The sequence below is a fragment of the Polistes canadensis genome, unplaced genomic scaffold, assembly GCF_001313835.1.
Source record: "Polistes canadensis isolate GaletaPanama2010 unplaced genomic scaffold, ASM131383v1 scaffold_348, whole genome shotgun sequence".
In the NCBI taxonomy this organism is placed as follows: domain Eukaryota; kingdom Metazoa; phylum Arthropoda; class Insecta; order Hymenoptera; family Vespidae; genus Polistes; species Polistes canadensis.
The window spans coordinates 33,652-56,083 of record NW_014569895.1 but is presented as its reverse complement, the minus strand read 5'-3'; the positions used below and the strand labels follow the sequence as shown (position 1 = coordinate 56,083).

At 30.0% G+C, this 22,432-nt stretch overlaps 5 protein-coding genes across 11 annotated transcripts in view; 4 read left to right on the top strand and 1 right to left on the bottom strand.

Moving 5' to 3' along the window:
- Nucleotides 1-67: 67 nt before the first annotated feature.
- LOC106791879 (repressor of RNA polymerase III transcription MAF1 homolog) lies at nt 68-4,560 on the bottom strand. Its single transcript, XM_014757862.1, has 5 exons — nt 2,857-4,560; nt 2,643-2,792; nt 2,114-2,395; nt 1,873-1,992; nt 68-1,638 (listed from the first exon to the last, which is right to left on the bottom strand). Exons 1-5 carry the CDS (start codon nt 2,937-2,939, stop codon nt 1,566-1,568), a joined length of 708 nt encoding a protein of 235 aa, XP_014613348.1. The 5' UTR covers nt 2,940-4,560; the 3' UTR covers nt 68-1,565.
- An 814-nt stretch (nt 4,561-5,374) lies between these two features.
- LOC106791889 (uncharacterized protein MAL13P1.304-like) lies at nt 5,375-9,063 on the top strand. 2 transcript variants are annotated; one of them, XM_014757878.1, is made up of 10 exons: nt 5,375-5,480; nt 5,556-5,610; nt 5,703-5,846; nt 5,944-6,045; nt 6,132-6,287; nt 6,391-6,784; nt 6,923-8,232; nt 8,305-8,546; nt 8,606-8,796; nt 8,940-9,063. In XM_014757878.1, the coding sequence occupies exons 1-10, from the start codon at nt 5,417-5,419 to the stop codon at nt 8,973-8,975; spliced, it is 2,694 nt and encodes an 897-aa protein (XP_014613364.1). In that variant the 5' UTR covers nt 5,375-5,416; the 3' UTR covers nt 8,976-9,063. The 2 variants fall into 2 exon arrangements, with proteins under 2 accessions (XP_014613364.1, XP_014613365.1); XM_014757879.1 differs by lacking the exons at nt 5,375-5,480; nt 5,556-5,610 and having other exon boundaries at nt 5,738-5,826.
- Nucleotides 9,064-9,534: 471 nt separating this feature from the next.
- On the top strand, nt 9,535-12,361 carry LOC106791887 (inosine-5'-monophosphate dehydrogenase 1b). The gene is made up of 2 exons (XM_014757873.1): nt 9,535-10,048; nt 10,179-12,361. The coding sequence occupies exons 1-2, from the start codon at nt 9,722-9,724 to the stop codon at nt 11,421-11,423; spliced, it is 1,572 nt and encodes a 523-aa protein (XP_014613359.1). The 5' UTR covers nt 9,535-9,721; the 3' UTR covers nt 11,424-12,361.
- Nucleotides 12,362-12,487: 126 nt separating this feature from the next.
- On the top strand, nt 12,488-14,070 carry LOC106791888 (eukaryotic translation elongation factor 1 epsilon-1). 3 transcript variants are annotated; one of them, XM_014757877.1, is made up of 5 exons: nt 12,488-12,662; nt 13,053-13,266; nt 13,419-13,572; nt 13,645-13,740; nt 13,849-14,070. In XM_014757877.1, the coding sequence occupies exons 2-5, from the start codon at nt 13,229-13,231 to the stop codon at nt 13,978-13,980; spliced, it is 420 nt and encodes a 139-aa protein (XP_014613363.1). In that variant the 5' UTR covers nt 12,488-12,662; nt 13,053-13,228; the 3' UTR covers nt 13,981-14,070. The 3 variants fall into 3 exon arrangements, with proteins under 3 accessions (XP_014613363.1, XP_014613360.1, XP_014613361.1); XM_014757874.1 differs by having other exon boundaries at nt 12,492-12,662; nt 13,369-13,572; XM_014757875.1 differs by lacking the exon at nt 12,488-12,662 and having other exon boundaries at nt 12,880-13,266; nt 13,369-13,572.
- Nucleotides 14,071-14,611: 541 nt separating this feature from the next.
- LOC106791867 (kinesin-like protein KIF21A) overlaps nt 14,612-22,432 on the top strand; it is a 9,998-nt gene continuing 2,177 nt past the window's right edge. For 2 of the 4 annotated variants that reach the window (XM_014757842.1, XM_014757844.1), the window contains exons 1-13: nt 14,612-14,999; nt 16,488-16,872; nt 16,948-17,394; nt 17,479-17,587; nt 17,658-17,861; nt 17,973-18,277; nt 18,364-18,607; nt 18,676-19,577; nt 19,651-19,997; nt 20,237-20,428; nt 20,571-20,696; nt 22,013-22,181; nt 22,260-22,365. In XM_014757842.1, the coding sequence (XP_014613328.1) occupies nt 14,965-14,999; nt 16,488-16,872; nt 16,948-17,394; nt 17,479-17,587; nt 17,658-17,861; nt 17,973-18,277; nt 18,364-18,607; nt 18,676-19,577; nt 19,651-19,997; nt 20,237-20,428; nt 20,571-20,696; nt 22,013-22,181; nt 22,260-22,365 (3,571 nt within the window). In that variant the 5' untranslated portion in view covers nt 14,612-14,964. The remainder of the gene's footprint in view (nt 15,000-16,487; nt 16,873-16,947; nt 17,395-17,478; nt 17,588-17,657; nt 17,862-17,972; nt 18,278-18,363; nt 18,608-18,675; nt 19,578-19,650; nt 19,998-20,236; nt 20,429-20,570; nt 20,697-22,012; nt 22,182-22,259; nt 22,366-22,432) is intronic. The other 2 variants (XM_014757843.1, XM_014757845.1) reach the window with 2 other exon arrangements.

The window sequence follows — 22,432 nt, the reverse complement described above, 5'->3', positions numbered from 1 at the left end:
GTAATTTGGCAAAATGAATAATAGAAATTATTATGAATTTAAAAGTTATAAAAGGAATAGATATATATTTTTTTTTTTTCACGGCATTTATTAGTCTACCTAATATCAAATTTAATGACTACACTATAAAAGTAACGTTGCCCAAATGTAATACATCATTACGGAATATGTAATATGTGTAATATTGATATGTAGTTATAAGTAAAATATAATGATAAAATGGTTACTTGACATCAATTATTTCGTAAATTAACTATCGTTTGCTTAATAAAGTATAGATATGAAAGTTCTTACTAAGAAGGATATTGTGAACTACTGATTTCAAACTTTGCATCAAATTTTGATATTTTTTTATCGTATATATACATTCAAATATGATTTTAAGTAATTTGTTCTTTATCTCGTAGGTTCTATTAAATAAAATCTAATTCAGCTATTTATTTTTAAATAAAAGTGCACTATATTGAGATATTGCACATTCAGAAAGCTTAGTAACAATTATTACAGCATATTTCGCATAATAGAATTAATCAGTGATCACAACATTTGATGTTATAAGATCTAATAAATCTATAAGATATAACGCATCACACTGAATAATAAAATAAAATAGTTTTTCACCCAAAATAATCTAATACATTTCCTAATATGAAAGATAAAGATTCTCGTCTACAAAATAAACTACGTTTTGTTAATATTTGTCTTCTTGTCTTTTTTTCTCTACCTTTTATAGGTTCGGGTCACTTTTCTATCAACACCTTCTCAAACTTATTTAATACTACCAAAGAGGTCGCGATTAATATTTATAACATTAAACAGAAAAGAAAAGAAAATAATTAATTATTGCATGTACAATAGATTATAGATATGTACATTGTCAATGTCTTACACATACTTGTTCGAATTAAAAAAAAATTACTAAATAAATATAATATATGACATGTAAAGCCAAATCAAAATTATAGATATGTATGCATATTTCTTAAATTATAGAGTGAATGTAAAAAGTTGTACATACAAAAAATAGATGAAATTAACCTTTTGCCTTATAGTTTAATTTGCAAGAATCAAAAACCGCGATGGGACGAGTAGAGCTCTTGTGATCGTTCATGTAAAAGGCAATGGTGCAATACCGTGCAGCTTTTATGCGTTTATTTTTTTTAAATAAAACATTAAATATGAGCACTTTATTTACCTTAAAATATTTCTTTTTAATGCTTTCTTATACGCGTGTGTGTCGATAACTCGACGGATTAAAAGTAGTTTGATCAAAATAATCAATGAATATTAGTAATATTTAAGAATTTATAAATGCAAATAAAAAAGTACTAGTATGTATTATTTGAAAGTTTTATGGCGCGCTCTGGGAGCAAGTGGAGCGAACAGAGCGCGGTATTGCACATGCTAGTTCATTTCTAATATCCCTACCACAAGCTTTGCTCATTATTCTTATGTTCATCATGAAATCCGTTCCACGGTGCTTTCTCAATATTCTAAAGGCAACAGGTTATGATAATCTAAGTTTAAACAGTTGTAAATTGTGTGTGTGATCATATATAAAAGATCTAGTAACGATCTTCGTCTTCTTCGTCCATCACAAAGTCACTACTTATCCCGTAATCTAATGTATAAAGGGGGCTGAAAAGTAACGTACATATATATATTAATATAAATGAATATATTTTTCTATATATCGTTTCTTATGAAAATGGCGTAAGTTTATTAAATTGTTTTATTATATATAGTATAAATATAAATATAATTATAAATGAAATATATCAAAATTATGTTTTCTCAATTTTCTTTAAAAAATAAACTTATACCAATTTCGTAACAAGCCGTTCATATATTCAAAATGAATTTCCTACTCACTTAATTGCTCTGCACGTGAAAAAGACAATACGTTTCAATTTTTTATTGTAAAAGAAATAATTAAAAGACCACAGGCATCCATCTTCTCCAAATGGATCTGATGCAAAGTCTGGATTATAGCTACAATATTTGTATTTGTTATATTATTTATACATTTATTTGAAGCAATGGTGTAGTTTACCACTCTCTTTCAGATCTGATGTTTTATTGAATATAGGAAAGCATTTTCATATAATCTCACCTGTAAATATCACATTCGGTCAATGATATTTCATCACCAATAGCACCCCAAAGAGCGGAACGTAAAGTACGATAATGATCCCCAGCAGTTGCGCTAAGATTGCTATCAACTGCATTCATTACCCACTGTAAGCTTGGCTCTTTACTAAATTCATGGCTTCTGGCATCAGAGAAATCATAATCAGGATGAAAAGCTGAGTTTAAGGTTGCAATCAGATAGAATAATGTTTTTCTGCTTATTGTATCACATAAAGGTCCATCTTCGTCACCAGAAACACTATGACTAAATATATAAATATACAAATAATGTTAACTTATGAATCAATCAACTATAGAAAAATATTAATCCCTTGCACTATAAAATACTGTATAAGACTTGTGATATGCTTTAAAGCCTAAACATACAAAATACTAAATATAGCATTGGTTTTGGCACACAGCTCCGTGTGTTTGCAAGGGATTAATAGCTTAATATCAACAAATTATAAACATTCAGGCAAAAACAGAAATTGTAATTATGCCATTAATACCTAAAATATCTTTGAGCGGGTGATGTTCCTAAAGATGTTTGCGGTGGTGATAAAGCTTGAAGGTCGTGTGGTGTGACTCCTTGCTCTGCATTGAAACGTTTGTACAGTTGTTTATCATTTCCTGTCATCTTACAAGAATAACTTTCAATCCTGTAATAAAAGATATTAATATTTTCTAATGATACATTGAAATGATATTTAGTTTGGCACATACCTTCCAATTATCTTGCTATCTCCGGTCTTAATAAACAAGGCACTGTTTATAGCTTCAAATCGTGTACTCTCTAGCAATTTCATTATGACAACACTGGTTTTCTTTACGTTATATAAAAACAGTGATTTTGTACTAGAGACTTATTGTGCATTCCTCAACACAAAACGATGTTAGATCATTCGTGTTGCTTCATCTAACGTGATGAATTTTCTATTATATCAAACTTGATTTACTTTTCAATAACTCAATCAAGTAATTCAATATAAACGAAATGTCAAAAAACTTCTATGATTTCGAAGACTTATTGAGTTTCTGTTCATATTTCTCAGGTGTATGAAAATTCCTTTCCTTTTTGAATGTACGAAATTAATTGTAGAAGTAATAATTTTTCTTTCAGCACTGAACTTGTACATCACAAATCACTGATGAAAGACTGGACTTACGTTGCTCTTATAGATTTTGATTAAGGATTAAGCTTTTTTTTCAAGGGTAAAAGTATTGTATTGAAAAAGTACGTTAAAAGTATTGTATTGAAAAAGTACGTTAAAGACGGTTAGTTGTAGACGCCAATTGATTGTCTCAGAGGGGAAATTATCTTTTGCGTTTTATTTTATTTAATAAAGCGTATAAACGCGAAGGTGAATGAAAAAAAAGTGTAAATCGAGGTAGAGTCAAATGGTATTCGCGAAATTGCTTTAAAGAAACAGAGATAAAACTTCATACGTCCGCTATTGTTGAAAACAATCCATAATCACGGACATTGTTGTCACTGAGTGATCAAATAATCACGATCACCCTGAAATATAATCACTGTATATTCTCACAACAAAAAATCTATTCGTATACTTTAGAGATATATATATATATATACGTAATGTGTCACTTTTTGATAGGAATATTATTGCTTAGAAACGAAATTTAACTCGATATACATAAGTACGCAAGAAAATAAATGTATACGCTACGTGACAGAAATAGCTTATGAAGCGCTGCAGCCTCTTTTCCCCCTTTACTCTTCTGATTGGCTGATGATTCTTGCTTTATAACCTAGCATACGCACATATATGTCGTATATATAGCGTGTGGTATGCCTACACATATTCATTTACTTATCAATGTCTCTCTTTCTCTTTCTTCATCCAACGAAGCTCTATACAAGGAGGACAATCGAGATAGGCGTTCTCGTCGAATTTGTGACGTTGAAAATGAGGATACATCGGGTACGATAATTCTCCACAAGGGCGGCGATGGTGTTCGAGGGTTCAGATTTTAGTACGTGTGTGTGTGTGTGTATACTATGGGTGCGTTCCACTAAGCGCTCACACGATCACGCTCACGACCACAGTTTTTCCCGTTCCACTTACCTACGAGCGTTACTGTCGTAAATTCAAGTGGAATGGACTATGGTGCGTTTTGAGCGTGAGGTAATAATACAAATGGCGAGGTAGTGAAAAGAAAGTAAAAGATTAAAGAGGTTAAGATTTAATCTGTAATCCTTCATGTCAGTTTCACGGTCGCCATTTTTATTGTAGTCAGTTTCGAAAAAACCGTTAATTTTCTCAACGCTCACTACGACCCACGTTTTCAGATGGGTCGTTGTGAGCTTCGCGTGAGCGTTAGTAATGACGTTTCCGCCGCGACCACAACGACCGCGGTCGTTATGTGGAACGACTAAAGGAGCATTTTGATCATTGTGAGCGCTTAGTGGAACGCACCCTATATATATTTGAAAAATCAGACCATGCGAATCGACGCGCTCTCTAGTGGCAATAGAAATCATCCTCTCATTGTGAATATTGTAGCCACATTTATAGCACTGCGATCGTCCTCCTTGTATATAGGTTCCGTGTTTTCCCTATTCTTCTTATTTCAAACATTCGAGGTTTCCTCTCCTCCTCAAGCATTTTATTTCGCACCAATTTCTCACCAAACATCATTCTACACGAATATTCGACGTGAAGTTGTTTATCTACATACTCGACAGTTCAAAATAAATTGTTCATCAGATTTATTAACTGTCTATAATTCCCTTTGAAACTTATATATTAATATATTGTTTGGACAAGAATATTGATAATTAAATTTTAAGTATTATATATAATATAATATATACATATGTGTAATTGTATAATTTTAAGTGCAATAAACAATTATAATAGATACAGTAATAGTCATTTATATACATTATTTACATATGTAAATTTAAATGCATTGTATTTTAAACAGAGTCGCAAAAACCTTAAAGGTCTTGCGACACTGGTTTTTCTTTTTCTTTTTATCCAATTTTTCATATAAAAAATAGAAATTCTAATAAGTATTTTTAAAATATATGCTTATCAATTGAAAATTTTGTTATCCGCATAGATATGTAAGTAAATATTAAAAACGTGATTTAATAAAAAACAAAAGAAAAAAATTAAATGAATTGAAAGACTATCAATAGAAAAAAAATGTAATCAATATACATAGTTACATAATTTTTCATTTTTTATTGCATTATTATTACATTAACTCTGGACGCAAAAGAAAGTTTATTTAAATTAAAGAGAGTCATTTTGAAATGTACGATTATTTCAATATGTCATGTTTAGATGATAAAACTGCGCTTAGATTAAATATAAAAGGTAAATATGTTGATGCAAGATTAATGCCACAAGTCATACTATAATAATATTTCTATTTAATATATTTTACCATAGTAAACAGTGAAAATTTATTACCAGTTCCACAAAAATACAATGTTGGATCATTAAGGTAAATTATATAAATTTATAATTTATTTTTAATATACGTAACAAAGTTTGAACACATTACATTTAAATCAAAAAACTGTTACATCAATTTAGATTACCTGAAGATCCATCATGGCCAAAAATTCCACAACGTAAATTAGCAGATGATGCCGATGACATCATTCATCCTCCATACATTATTACATTAACAGATACACCAAGGAAAAGTCGTTCTACAGTACGTACGCCGCAATGTCAGTAAGTGATATATTAAATAATCTCATAGAAATTTTAATATTACTTCGTTTTTAAGCAGTAATAAATAAACGTGAAAGAAATTCTTCTTAAATTACAGATCATTCAAAACAATGGAAATGAAAGATCTAAACTTTTCCGTCTATCAACCACTTAATACAATGAAAAGGAAACCAAGTTCTTTGGATCCTCGTTTTAAGCGGTATAATATTTTACGATGTAAAAAATGGATGTTTTATACATAAAAAAAATAATTGATTAAAATATAATATTTATTATTTTATATAGTACGACTGCAGTTAAAAATCAGACTATACCGACGACACAGTCTAATAAACAAAATAATCATTTGAAAGAACCACAGCAGTCTGCTCTTATCTTAGAAAGATCACAATTTCCCTGCAAAACGATGAACAAAACTGCTTCTGAGAGAAATTTAAATATGTACAGTTTATTTGATTATTAATAAGAAATATTTAAGTTTAGTTGCAATTATAATAAATCTCACGATAGACTTTATAGCAGTTAAAATAAATATTTTATATAGTCAGCAGATAATACAAGAAAATATGAAGAAGCCAGAAAATGAAGAAGTAATTAAATGTAATAATAATCAATTTAAACAAGAACTTCTAAATGGAGGATTACTTCAAAAAAGTAATGTGGGAGATAACAACACACTGGAGTGTAAAGCTAACGTAGCAAAGGATCATAATACAATAAATTTAACAAATATAAATAATGCAAGTATAATAGATTCTGTAGACATTAAAGAAAATATTGATCCCAGCTCAGAAAATAATAAAAATATCATAAATAAAGAAATATCTATGGGTGAACAAATATCAACTTCTATCTGTAATGAAAAACAAATATTAGAAACTAAAGCAAACAATGATTTAAAAGGGCTACCAAAAAATCAATCATTACAATCTGCTAATGTATGTATATTAATATATTAGACATTCATACAATTTAAGTATCTTATTAATATTTTTAGAAACTTTATTCATATACAAATATTACATTATGAATAAACATTTAAATATATTAATTTAGCTAAATTTGTATTTGTTTAGGAGTCTGATAGTCCAATCTTGCTTGTAATGGAGAAAAAAGTACATCCTTTACCTATTGACAAAATATATGCAACACAATGTTACAATGTACAAGTACCAATAATTACATATCAAAATGTACCTTTAAAAATATCGACTTGTCCATCGGGAGAGATTAATATTTCCCCTTATATTGCAACTACCTTGCCAATAACTGACTTATATACAACTACGCAATTTCAAGTAAAAGATACAAACATTCATACATCATCGCTTGAAAAACAAAATTTGGATAATCTACAAAAACAAAATGAAGTAGTAAATACTGCAAAAATTGGTACTATAGATATTCGAGATAAGCAGAAAAATCTTATTTTAGAGAATAAAACGGAGGACAGATTTTCAGAACAGTCCACAGTTGAAGAAAATTATTATGATACTTCTTCTTTACCAAACAACAATAAAATTCCGATTTCTGTTGGTAATAATAATAATGTTAATTGTTCTAACGATTATTTAAAAGTTATATCACATCAACGACCAACAGAAATTAGTGATTCAGGTGCTTATACATCTATTAAAATTCCAAATTTAAAAAAATGTACTTCAAGTAAACAGCGGAAAATGAGATCCGAAGAAAATTTGTCGCTAAAAAAAAATACATATGGTAAAAAACTCTTTCAATCTTCGGAACCACATATTACATCCAGGCGAAAACGAATAAGAGCTAATTTTTCTAAAAGAGCCAGATCTTACTTTCAAAAAAAGTCTAAATCCAGAGTAGTCAATTCTAATGGCACTTTAACACAGCCAAGTTATCAACAAACAAACTATAAACATGATACAAGATTTTTGAAAATTGAACAATATACGAAAGATAAAAATTGTCATTTCTTAATGTTAAAGAAACCTATTCATGAAAGAAATAAGGATAAAAATATGGATTGCATTAAGATGGAATCTTCGGTTGAAAATCCCACTATCTCTTGCGATGTCTTTTGTCAGCAGAGTAAGGAAAATAAATATAATAGTTTGGAAAGATTGGATAAAAATAACTCTATTGAAAGTTCTGTAAGAATACCTCTTAAAACGCAAGAACTATTAAATAAAAGTTATCTGGAATACTATAATAAATTAAAACAAAATTCAGGCAACATGGAAAATGTACGACAAAAGTATTTTCATAAAGTGGCGTTAGACGCTCCTTATGTTAAAAAAAGAAAAAGCAAACTATTCTGTAATAATATTTATAGTGATCGAACTAAATTTAATCCAGAAATACAAACAATAGAACAATGTTCAGCTCTATCAAGTATAATTAATAAAAATCTGTAAGTTTTGACATCATACATGTATAGAAATAAATATATAGACATACGTATTTATAATTCAATAATATTTAGAGATTCCACTGTACAACATTTGAGCGATACAACGGAAACAAAACAAATATATGTTAATAGAAATATCAGATCATCTTCAGATCCTACAGGAGGAATTCAAATTAAAACGATACAAAATGTAGCTTCTAAGATACCCGCAGATATTTATGAAAATTCCATTACGTCGTCTACGTTTGTACATAAAGTTAAACATAAGAAGGAGAAGTATATCGAAAAACGATTTCTTAAATTAAAAACCATCCGTAAGTGTATAGAATAAGATAGATTTTAAAGAGAATTTCTAAAATATACTTTATTTCAGTATTTTTCGGCACCATAATGTATGCCCTTGTTGTATTTTTACCTATGATCTATGATTACTTCTTTTACGAAGATTACGATGATTACCAGGATTTGGCGTATATCGAATTTATAGTAGATTATACGATTTCGTCTTTTAAAGAAGCTTTTAGTAGTTTTTTTAATACATTTTATAGAATCTTTTTTCAGCCGGTAAGACTTAACAAGAAATATTAATTTTCAAGAATGTTTATAAAATATATAAAGGCAACATTTCTCCCTTTTGGGCATGGCTATTAGAATTTTATAATAATATATATAGTAAATAAATTTCTGTAGATTTTTGTAATTTTCAGCAGCGTGCCTGTAAGAAATGTAACGGCATTTCTTAAACTTGTTGCTAGCGATTATTTCATTACATACAAAATGAAAGATGAAAAGTATTTTTTGATATACATATATTATTTATTATTTTTATATAGAGATTATTTTATACATGTATAATAAAAAATTTTCTTAGTTTTTCATAAACATTCTAAAATATAAATGTGTAAATAAATTAGATTTATTTTTTCATTTCCCAACTAAACGATTTAAGGAACTTAAAAAGAAAAAGAAAGTAGGACTCGTGAAAGATCATACTGTTAATATTTATAAAGAAAAAAAACAAAGAAGATTTTCAATAAAAATGCAAGATATTTTTTGCAAAAAAGTTTTCAAAATAGATGACATTCGTGAAGGAGAAAAATAAAAAAAACAAAAGTTCAAAGCAAACAATTAATTCTTAATTACTCCACGTTGAGAATCACGGCTGGTGATTGGTAGTATTGTATTTCTCTAGATAAATGTCACTAAAAATTATGAAGGAAGTAACCATGAAAACAAGTGAATTGTTCGGTGAACTTCGTGTACTTTCGGAAGCTTTGATGGCGCCATCTTGAAGGCGGGAGAGTATACGAAACATATATAAGGCTCGCACACGCGTTTTTTTCGGTCACTTTGCCTGATTTACGGAGGGTATACTTTTGGTTCTCCCAAGAATTAACATTTGTTCTTTGAAATATAAGGAACCACGTGGAAGAATAAAATTCACGATAGTTATAATAATTAGACAAATTAAAAGTATATATTAGTATCAATGGCCGACTATATGATAAGTGACAAGATGCCAGGAGATCTGCCGTTACCGGACGATGGTCTTACGGCAGCACAACTGTTTGCTAACGGCGATGGGCTTACATATAACGATTTCATCATTCTCCCAGGATATATTGATTTTACTGCCGAAGAAGTGGATTTATTATCACCACTTACTAAGAAGATAATGTTAAAAACTCCTTTGGTTTCTTCTCCAATGGACACTGTTACGGAATCGGACATGGCAATTGCTTTGGCTCTTTGCGGTGGAATCGGAATAATACACCATAATTGTACACCAGAATACCAAGCTAATGAAGTCCATAAGGTATATGTAATGGAATATTAACATAGTATTCCTTTAAATTTCCTTTTAACTTCAGGATATTTAAAATTTTTAAAATATTCTCTACTTGTTGATTGAACATAATTTAACATACAGAAATATATTTTTTTAGGTAAAAAAATATAAACATGGATTCATTAGAGATCCGGTTGTGCTATCGCCTCAGCATACTGTAAATGAAGTGTTAAATATAAAAACAGAACATGGATTTTCTGGTGTACCAATCACGGATAGTGGAAAAGTAGGTGGTAAACTTCTAGGCATTGTAACCTCCAGAGACATTGATTTCCTTGAAGATTCGTCTTATCAAAGATATACTAAGTTGGAATCGATAATGACGAAATTAGATAATTTGATCACTGCACCAGCCGGCGTAACGCTGCAAGAAGCAAATGTAATACTGGAAAAATCAAAGAAAGGAAAACTTCCTATAGTTAATGAAAAAGGAGAACTTATTTCGTTAATGGCGAGAACAGATTTAAAGAAAAATCGTAGTTATCCGAGCGCCAGCAAAGATGAGAATAAGCAATTATTAGTAGGCGCTGCTATTGGAACACGTAATTCCGATAAGCAAAGATTACAACTTTTAACAGCTGCTGGAGTCGACGTAGTTGTATTAGACTCATCTCAAGGGAACTCGATTTACCAAATTGAAATGATTAAATATATCAAATCTGAATATCCGGACTTGCAAATAATTGCAGGCAATGTGGTAACCAGTCTTCAAGCTAAAAATTTAATAGAAGCAGGAGCTGATGCATTGCGTGTTGGTATGGGTTCTGGATCTATTTGTATTACTCAAGAAGTAATGGCGGTAGGTAGACCACAAGCAACTGCAGTCTATAAAGTAGCGGAATATGCCAGAAAATTTGGAGTACCTGTTATAGCTGATGGTGGTGTACAATCTATTGGGCATATTATCAAAAGCCTTAGTTTAGGTGCCTCAACGGTTATGATGGGATCATTATTAGCTGGAACTTCAGAAGCACCTGGTGAATACTTTTTCAGCGATGGAGTTCGTTTGAAAAAGTATAGAGGGATGGGTTCTTTAGAAGCCATGAATAGAACCGATGCAAAGGGTTCAGCCATGGATAGATATTTTCATAATGAAATGGATAAATTAAAAGTAGCTCAAGGGGTAAGTGGTTCCATAGTCGACAAGGGATCCGTTTTCAAATTTGCTCCTTATTTACTTTGTGGTATAAAACATGGATGTCAAGACATTGGTGCAAAATCTGTATCCAGTTTAAGATCCATGACATATAGCGGTGAATTAAGATTTGAGAGAAGGACACCTTCCGCTCAACAAGAAGGAAATGTCCATAGCCTGTTTTCTTACGAAAAACGTTTATTCTAAGTATCTTAGTCATAAGAGATATGTATACAACTAAAGTACCTGCATTTAACTGCATACAACTACCATGGGTATTGAAAACCTGTTATATATTAGTATATTAGATCGTAACATAAATAAGTTTATACTTGCAATCAAATTTATTTATGTTACGATCTTAATAGTTATGAAACTATTCACGTTTCATTATATTTTACTATTAAAACAAATATAATTTTATTAACGACATCCATATATAGCAATAAGTTTGTGTTAATATTATACAGTAAATTGTGCATATATTATGTTATATATGAGAAGAGAAAACTTGAATGAAACTTTATTGTGAGAAATTTTAAATTTATTACTTTTTCTTTTTCTACGATTATCTTGACTGAGTAAATTTAGCTCTTTGGTATAATGTGCCAAGAAATTAAAAGGCAAAATTAAATTATTATTGATTATTTAGTTAATTGACTATTATGAATTACTGATATGTAATTATTTATATTAATAGAACACTGTAAATTAATTGATTTATATTCAGAACCAATTTTCTTGTTTTTATAAATAGATTAATGAATGAATTTATTCATTCTGATCTCTTTTACATAAAGTAGGAATCCATATGTCCAATTAATTCATTTTCTCATTGAAAATCTTTTAATAGGATCATAAAAGGCTAATTACAATTATGCAAAAATTTTATACTTGTCTCGTATATTTAGATGTCATTTACAAATTATACAAATATTTTAACGAATCTGATTTGAAATTCTTGAAAGTTATAAAAAAAATATTCAAAAGTCCGACTTTTTCTAAACAAATTAGCCAGTCTTCTAGTTTGAGTTATTTTACAAACGTAAATGCTCCATTTTATGATCTATATTTTATACAAATGTTGTTACAGACAAAAATTGTATGTTTTGAATAAATATGTACTTAAAGTTATAAACCATAAATATATAATACGTTTATTCGAATTTATTTGTAATCCTTATTGAAGAGTTTACATAGTTTAGCATCAAGCGTTAACGTTAAACATTTTTCAACGTTTGAAAAGAAGAAAATAAATAAAGCCTTCTTAGTAACGATGAACATACAGATATACAAATGTAGATTACAGTTTAAAAAAAAATGTAAATCGTCGCTAACATAACGTTTACGTAAACGCATTCCTAAGTTCTTTTAGAGCAGAACTGTAATATTCGTGTTAGTAAGTAAGCATTACATGTCACGTAATATACGATAGGGTTGCTCAAGGTGAGGATTGTCGTTCACTGATCTATCTATCTCACTCGTAATGCTTAAAGAAGTAGTTTGTATTTTGCGTAATCAAATCCATGCAATTCTAAGTACTTTTTTTTAATTATTTTTACTATAATCATAAAATTAACAAATAAAAATACATTTATCGTTAATAATTTATGTATCGTATGTATATATAAATACGCGAATGGATTGAAAAGTTTTGAGCCTAACATGGAAACAATATTTTCCCCTCAAACTTGCTTCTATTTTAAAAAAAAAAATAAAGGTTTTTTTTACCGAGGCTCAACCTAGCCTCGTAATATATCAGAGAATCAAATTTTCAACTTTATTTTGAATTGAATTTGAGAAAAAAACTAATGCTATGGTATAATTAAATTCTAGCTATGGTATAGCCATCTGTATGGTTGTTTCGAATGCATTGCAAGGAGGCTAACATAACCTATATTTACTTCTAAATTATTGCTTGGAACAATTAACGACGTTTTCTTGATTAAATTTTATTTATAAAATGGTTGTATGCAACGTCGAATGTATAAAAAAAATTATTCAATATCTAGATGTTCCATCGGATAAATTACGTTTATGTGAAAGTAATGTGAGTAATTGCTTGTTTATTTTTTGTTTATGTCAATTTAGTTTAAAAAGAATATTGAAATAGTATTTTAATTCATGTATTTTAGCTTTAATTTATTTGTAGATAACGAATATTAGTAATTTACAAGCGAATGATCCTGTTTTGTACTTTAGTACTTTGATACAAGCTTTGGTAAAAAACTCTAAATACCCTGACATACTTGGCAATGATAAAGAGACGCAAGCTTCAACACGTCAATGGTTGGAATATATTGTAATTTGTATTAATTATGCAGATACTTCTGCCAATGTTAGAAAGGTTTTAAAGGTAATTAACAAGATTAGGTAATTATCAAGAAATACTGTAACTGGATTAATTATTCATTTCTTTTCATTATAGGACTTAAATATGGTATTGAGTGATCAAACTTATTTAAGTGGTACGAAGCAGACTATTGCAGATGTTACACTTTATTATACCTTATATAAAATAATGGTAAAAATACGTGTGATAGACAAATATAAAATTAGTTCTGACCCCTTAAGAATCCTTAGTAAGTCATGCGGATCAATATAATCTTTCTATCCTCTTTTACTGTTGCAGAGTGAATTAAGTCACCAAGAGAAGGCACAATACGTTCATGTATCTAGGTGGTTCGACAATTTACAGCAAGATATAAAATTGAGGCAGACATTGGACTTAATCTCGTTCAATTTGATGCATCTGTTCTTATAAAGTAAATAAACAGATTATACTAAATTATCTTGTGTACTGTCTTAATCAATTATAAACTTGTGACGAAAGAAATAAAAATACGAGGGGAAATACTTGTTAATTTTTCTAATTGTAGAGTTAATTAATAATTTATGTAATTCGGAATTACATAAATTAGATCTTATTTTACAAAAGTCCCATACGACCTTGACAAGAACGATGTTTTTGAAATTATATCAAATACTAGATCTTACTGCTGGCATAGTGTATGTTCCTAAGGGACTCTTACAACTGTGCAAAGTTGACAAAAACCGATGTTTACAAGTCTGATGGGGATTTCGTTTGTTTATTGTCGATAACACGTATAAGTCGGTAACTGATCGAATGAAAACAGCAACATTTTTGTCGTCGTGTTGAAGGATTTGCTAAGAGATGGCGTTAATGTTTTTTCTTTCTGTCGATAAAACAATTTGTTTCGATTTTTAATTTTTTTCAAATAATTAACATATTTACATTTCCTCATAGATAATTAATATATGTTTATGAAATAACTTTATGTAGAAATAAATAATTGATATCAAATTAAAAATGATAAGAATATTCGATCAGCGTTATCTAGCGAATGAAAATATAATTAAAATCTTTGTTTAAGCTTAGTACTTTTGACTGAAGACGTACATTACTTTGCTCTTCGAGTTGCCGATCCATCTAGTCCTTGGACCAACATAGGCATACTAAAAACTTTTCCTCGCATTATGTGAAATGTCCGAGCGTAATTCGTTTTCTCAATTAAGCCCGTTGTTCCGAAAAAATGCGGAATTTTCACGATCGGCGCGTTTAATGCGTGCGCCGCACAAAACAAGGAAGCACATTGAAGTAACGTAAAAATTAATCGAATGAAATTCTACGGCCTAGTCTAGTGCTAATTTTTATCATAAATTTTCGCTAAGGATCCCATTGCTTGAAGACTTGAAAATTCAGTACGCTTTTAATAATAACATCGAAATGGCTGATGATTCGAGTGTACGCGTTGCCGTACGGTAAGTTGGATCAATTTTAATATCAAATCTTGCAATGGCTCTATGTCACAACTTTCAGCTTACAAATCTTCTCAAATATTCATCGTAGCGTTCTACTAACGCGTACGTATTCCTACATATATCCATCAAATTGCACTTTTTCAAGGATACTTTTTATCGATATGTCTTGTCATATTTTATTTAAATGTTATTCTAGATTATTATTATACTTAAATTTTATCTATGTAAATAATTACATTTATTTTTATTTTATTTCTAATTACTTTTAAAATTACAACAATCAGCTGTTTTCTCTTGCAGCTTTCGTAACTTTCACTTTTTTTACGTTACGTGGAAGATTTTTAATTAAGAAAATTTGTATCTTTGAGAATATTTTACAAATATTATACGAATTCTTAATGTTAATGGGTAAAAAGTAATAAATAATTTTATTAGTTCTTTCAATGCTTATCTTTTTTTTCTTTGTTTTTTTTTCTCTCTCTTTCTCTCGAGTAAAAATGTTATTCCGATATCGATTCGATACGAATAACAAATTTAAAAAAAAATAATAAAAGCTAATGGCTTTTTATTAATACGTCGTAATATTTAATATAAAATAAAAGAATAAAAGTATATTAAAATACGCTATTTGCGGTAGCGTCTGCTACAAATTGGCGCGACATAACACACGATATTATTGATTTGTCCGCATGATGCTCGCGAAAAAAGAAAGAATAGTATATATGCAAGAATTTCGTTTAAAACATTCGAAAGAGAATGCTGTTTCTCTAATCTAAATAACTATGATTTACGTATAATAAATCTTATCGACGTAATATTCATTATTTTATTTGTAATCGACACTTATCATATTCATTGTTTATCCAGCATAGTTTATTAACGCAATTATTCTAGGCGTTGTCATATTTTCTACGCAGCTTCTAAATGCTAAATCGCTTGATCGCATAATATCTCCTTATAAGAAACAAGCGTGTGTAGGTTTTATTGCCGGCTGCGTAACGAAAACTCAGGTATCTGGATACTTGATTTTCGATGAATGGGTCGCTTCCTCCCTTCTTCCCCCTTTCTTCTCCCGTAGTTCGTAGTATATCGGGTTTATACCAGCAGGTTTCTGTTTATAGTATACATATATTTATTTTCTATGCGATGATTATTATATGTAGGTGTATGTCTTCTTCTTCTTCTTCTTCTTCGTGAAGGAAAAAATGCGACCTTCTCACTTTTTCTTATGGATCGTTTTTTGTCTTGCTGATACGAGAATAAAAATTATATCAACGTTGTCAAGTGGAAAATATATTATCTTAGAAATTATCTTTTTATATACGAATTGAATAATAATGCACTTTATTTAAGGGGTGAATTAGTATTTCAAAATTAATAAAAAAATTCAATTAAGATATATTATTAAACGTTGTTATTAATTTTAATTTTCGTTTTAATTTGAATAAAAATTTATATTAATTAAAACGTTATATTTATATATTACAGAATAAGGCCTCAAGTAGCTAGAGAAGTAATTGATATGTGCCGGATTTGTACTCAAGTACCTCCAGGAGAACCCCAGGTCTTTCTTGGACCAGACAAGGCCTTCACTTATGATTATGTTTTTGATACGGGAATTGGTCAAAGTGTTATTTATGAGACATGTGTTGCTCGCCTAATAGAAGGTGCTTTAGATGGATACAATGCAACTGTACTTGCTTATGGTCAAACTGGTTCGGGCAAAACATATACAATGGGTACTGGTTTTGATGTAGAAGTTGATGACAATATTGTTGGTATAATTCCTAGAGCCATTAGACACTTATTTAAAGGAATAGCAGAAAAGCAAGAACGTGCTCGAGAACGTACACAAATGCCACCAGAATTTAAGGTTTTATTCTTTGATAATATTTTTGTTTACCACGTTTGTTATGAATTATTGATATAGTATTTTCTTTTTGAACAGGTTACAGCACAATTTTTAGAACTATATAACGAAGATTTAAAGGATTTATTAGAACCAGGTGGTCCGAGAGGTGGTGCACGAATTCACGAAGATACAGCTGGCAATATACATTTAGCTGGTGTTGAGCCGAGAATCGTAACTAGTCCGGAACAAGCATTGGAATATCTACGTTTAGGAGCATTGTCGCGTACAACCGGTTCCACGCAAATGAACACGCAATCTTCAAGATCACATGCAATATTTACATTGTATGTTAAACAACAACGATGCATCAGAGTGGAAGATCCGGATGCTGACGTGGATACAAGCGGTACCGAACCAGCTAATGAATTTGAAACTTTAACAGCTAAATTTCATTTTGTTGACTTGGCTGGTTCAGAACGACTAAAGAGAACAGGTGCTACTGGAGACAGAGCAAAAGAAGGAATATCTATAAACTGTGGATTGGTAGGTATAACAATATCTATCATATAAATAATCTAGAATATAATTTTCATTCTTCTACGATCATAGAAATTTGTAACTTTATAGTTGGCACTGGGAAATGTCATTTCTGCACTTGGAGATAAAGCAAAAAAGGCATTACATGTACCCTACAGAGATTCAAAATTAACTAGATTACTGCAAGATTCTTTAGGAGGTAATAATAAATATACAATGGATAAAAGAACTTCAAGGATATATTCACTGATTAAATTTCGTGTTTACAGGCAATAGTCAAACTGTTATGATAGCTTGTGTTTCACCAAGCGATAGAGATTTTATGGAAACTTTAAGTACTTTAAAATATGCGAATAGAGCTAGAAATATAAAGAATAAAGTTACTATTAATCAAGATAAGAGTTCAAGAACGATTGCTTCTCTTAGAAGAGAAATACAGCAGCTTCAATTAGAATTAATGGAATATAGACAAGGTATCTTACACATCACACACAAACACATACACACATATGTATATAAATGTTTTCTCTATATAATAAACTATTGACTACATTTACTATTTTATTCATATATCTTGATTTCAGGGAAAAGGGTTGTTGGTGAAGATGGTATGAACGATGCATGGCACGAAAATCAAATGCTAAACAGTGAACTACAAAGTCTTAGAACAAGAGTAAAAGCACTCTCTGAAACGGTCGAGGCATTGACTGCTAAAAATGTACTTTTATTAGCAGAGAAAGCAGCAGGACAATGGGTATCTGCATCGGGTGGAAGTGGTGAACAGGTAACTAGCTTGGTCCAAGGATATGTTCAAGAAATAGAAGAATTACGAGCTCGATTATTAGAAGCAGAGGCTATGTATCAACAATTGAAAAAGCGACAGATTCAGGTATGCTATTATATATTCGCAAGAGCAATTATTATGCTATTATTATTGTATATTCTCCTTTATTTTTGACTAAATATTGCTTGCAGGTAAATGCTGCAAATGCATATGGAGATAGTTCATATATTTTACAAAGTGATTCGTCGACAGTTTTAATTGATGCTAAAAAAGAATTACAAAAAGAAGTAGAAGCATTGGCTGCTTTAAAAGAGCAACAAACACAGAATGCTAATGTTACAAATAAGGCTGTGGATGAAACAGAAATTGATGACACAGAAAACGGACAAGAGTCTATTAGCGAGGATGATTCCGATGATGATTCAGATCGTAAAGGTATGCTTATTAATATTGTGTATTTTATTAATATCGTTTATATATTAATCTTCTAATGGATGTTCCAGAGGAAGATGAAGAAGAAGAAGCTATGGGCCGTGAATTAGAAGCTTTAACGTCAGACATCGATGTTAAGCAACGTTTAATTCAAGAATTAGAACTTTCTCAAAGACGTTTACAATCTATGAAGCAACATTATGAAGACAAACTTGCTCAGTTGCAAGCACGCATTAAAGATACGCAAGAAGAAAGAGATAAGGTATTATCTTCTTTACAACAGCAGCCAACGCAACCCACTGAAAAAGTGAAAAAATTAAGGGACGAATATGAAAAAAAAATATCTGCCATGCAGAAAGAAATGCGGCTTCTCCAATCGGCGAAAAAAGAACACGCGAGATTACTTAAGAGTCAATCTCAAAATGAGAATAGACTACGTGGACTTCGAAATGAATTAGCAGAGATGAAGAGAGCTAAAGTAAAACTTTTAAATAAAATGAGAGAAGAGGCTCAAAGACATAAAGAAAATGAATTAAAACGTAATAGAGAAATTGCACAATTACGTAAAGAAAGTAGAAGAAATGCAAATATGATTAGATCTTTAGAAGCTGATAAAAGGATAAAGGAAGTAGTTCTTCGGCGCAAACAAGAGGAAGTATCGGCTCTAAGAAAAAGAGATAGAGGACTCAGTCAAAAAGTGGCTGGTAGAACACTGTCCAAACCTATTAATCCAAAATCATTGAAACAACGGTGGCAAACTTTTGAGAGAACTATTACTAAACAAGCATTGGCAAAACAAGCTGCAGCTGAAACAGAAAGAGAAATGGAGAGATTATTGCAGGAGAGAGATGAATTAGGTAGAGATTTGGATAGATTACAAAAACAGAGAAATACTATTACAACTAGCAGAGGGGATACTACTGATATCGACGAAGAAATCGATAATTTTAAAAGTAAAATAAGTTATTTACAGGTAATAGTGAATTTTATTTACATTCTTGATCTATCTATTTATAAAGATATTATAATCAAGGTGATTTTTATAGGATAGTATAGCCGATTGTCAAAGAGATATGGTAGAGATGGGAGATGGTGAAGTAGAGAGTGAACCTGGTGTTGAAGCATTGATTTCCACTATTCGTACCGTAGACGAAGCTCAATATTTATTAGAAAGAATGCTGGCATTTACAGTCGAGCAAAGTTACGTAGCTGCACAAAAACAACTTGAAGTAAGAGATATGAAATCGCGTTTAAATCAAGTAGCACAAGAAAGCGACGTGCAGCATCAATTACTCGAACATGTTTTACGCGACAGAGATCTTTTGTCTCTTACAAATAATCATAATACAACGACATATAGTCCTCCTAGCTCAAGAAGTTCGTCTCCTGATAAGTAAGTAAAATAATTTTTATTATTTGACTAATAAATTTCGATCCACATAGATGCATCTGCTTTAATTTCCAAGCAGAAAGTAACAAATTATTTTAAATTCGTTTTCTATAGTACAACAAGCTGTAGTTAAGTTAATTTCGGCCAGTCAATATATAAATTATTACTCGATATTATAATATTCAAAGCTTGCCTAGTTTCTTTTTTTATTTTTATATTATGTCTATATATTCTATGTATAGCAGTGAAAGTTACAGTCAAATAATAAATGTGGAAGAAAAACAGCGAAATAATAAAGTGAGGCGAAGAACAACTCAACCTCAAGAGCTTCTCTACGGAGTGCATGCTAGTCCAGAAAATTTCAAAGTAGAAGATCAAAATCAAAACCACAATCATCCGCTCACAAGGGTACCCAGTGCACCTGGTAGCCTAAAGTAGGTTCAGCTTTTAGAAAAATGCTTTGTATTAATAATCATTATTATTTTTTAAATCATCTTGCCAATTATTTCTATTTTTGTACTTTGCTACTTTTATACTGTAAACATTCAAGTACACCGCATCTTGTCAATTTTCTAGAGGATTAGTACTTATTAGAAGTCAACATAATACAGGTGTAACTGGTGGATCGCCAACTTTGAGTCGTCGTGATAGTACGTCACCTCGACCACTGCGACGTCCACTTCATCCTGGAGGAGGTTCTATGTGAGTGATAATTCTGCAGTACATCTTTGTTCTCGTATTTCTTATTTATCTTTGTCTCAATGCTCTGTTATATGCACGGTGATCTTCCTGAAATGAATTTACATTCAATAAATGGGTGCCTTTCACAAGAGTATAACAAGATGGATTATAAATACAAATATAGTGAAAATAAATTCAATATTTATTCAAATTAAATCAGAATGCATTTTGGTAAAATAGATTATAAAGAAGAGAAAAAAAAAGAAAACTATACAAATTCCAACATCGAAATACGATCGTGTTCGGTATTTACAAAAAATAATATATTGCCTAATACGCAGAAAACAACATTTCTGCGAATAGTAACAAATATACGATTTATATCTGTAAAAATGAAGAAAAAAAAAATAAAAGTTAAAAATAAAGAGAAGTTTTTCTTTTTTAATACCGTAAAGTTTACTTTACTTTTACAGATATAAATTTGTATTCAATTCTAAAGTAATTTCGTGTAAAATGAATTTAAATTACTTGTTGATTATCATAAGTTAATATTATCAGGTAATGTTACTAACATATGTATCATATAGAAGAAAATTATGTATTATACAACATTCTCTAGATTCTATTTGTTAAAGAACACTGCTAATATTTGCTATTATAAGTATTATAGTTATAAACTAAAAACATGTTACCTTTTTGTTTTTTATATACAACTTTATTAATATACAACATTCATTTTGTGCTTTGCATCACATTATGATAATAGAATGATCAGAAATTGTTTACATGTGTAAAAAATATAAAATTTGATAAACAAAAAATTTCAATTTGTATATATTTAAGATTTACTTTTGTATCGTTCGGAGTTAATAAATAATTGCACAAATAATCCTTCCATAATACTGTGCAGTAACAATGTTTATATAAAGTCCTCCTTTATACGTTATAATGCCTTTATATAAATATTCTATATCCAATTGTTCATATAATTGTATGTGCTTTCGCTTATCTTTTAACTCTAAATTGCTAAAAAAATTTACCAAACTGATACAAAATATTAATATTTCATGTTACATCATGACGTTATCGTTAACTATGTTGATTTATGTCAAAGTAATTTTCAACTTATTTATTCGATAATTGACTAAGCCATATACTTCAAACTTACACGTACATATATGTATTTTTTAATCGATTATATTGGTTTATAATTATAGTACTTACTGTGCACCCGCATGCATTGTGTTTAAATACGATGAAGGCATGACTATTAATTGGGATTACAGCTGATTACTACCAGCTAACTAACATGCTAACATAATAAACACCTCAATTAGGGAACAGGTAGCGCATACGGATATTTCTTCACCACCCGGTTCACCAACGACATATCGACGTTTCAATAGTCGTGAGGAAAATGTTTTCTCCAGACTTACTGCTAGCAGACAACCAATGTCTGTAGATCCACAGCCTATGAAGGGAATCATTTCCCAATATCAGGGAAAGGTATTTAAATTCATTTAATTAAAGTTATTTTTTTATGATCATATAAATATATTATTCAAAATTTATTGTATATTTTAGGCTCAACCTCGAGCAGTTTTACAATGTTCTCATATAGCGGAGGGACATAGTAAAGCTGTTCTGACTATTTATGCAACCACGGATTTACTTTTTAGTGGATCAAAAGGTGTGAATATATTAAATAGTGATATTTAATATTTTATTTTCATTAAATATAGTATATTATAATATAT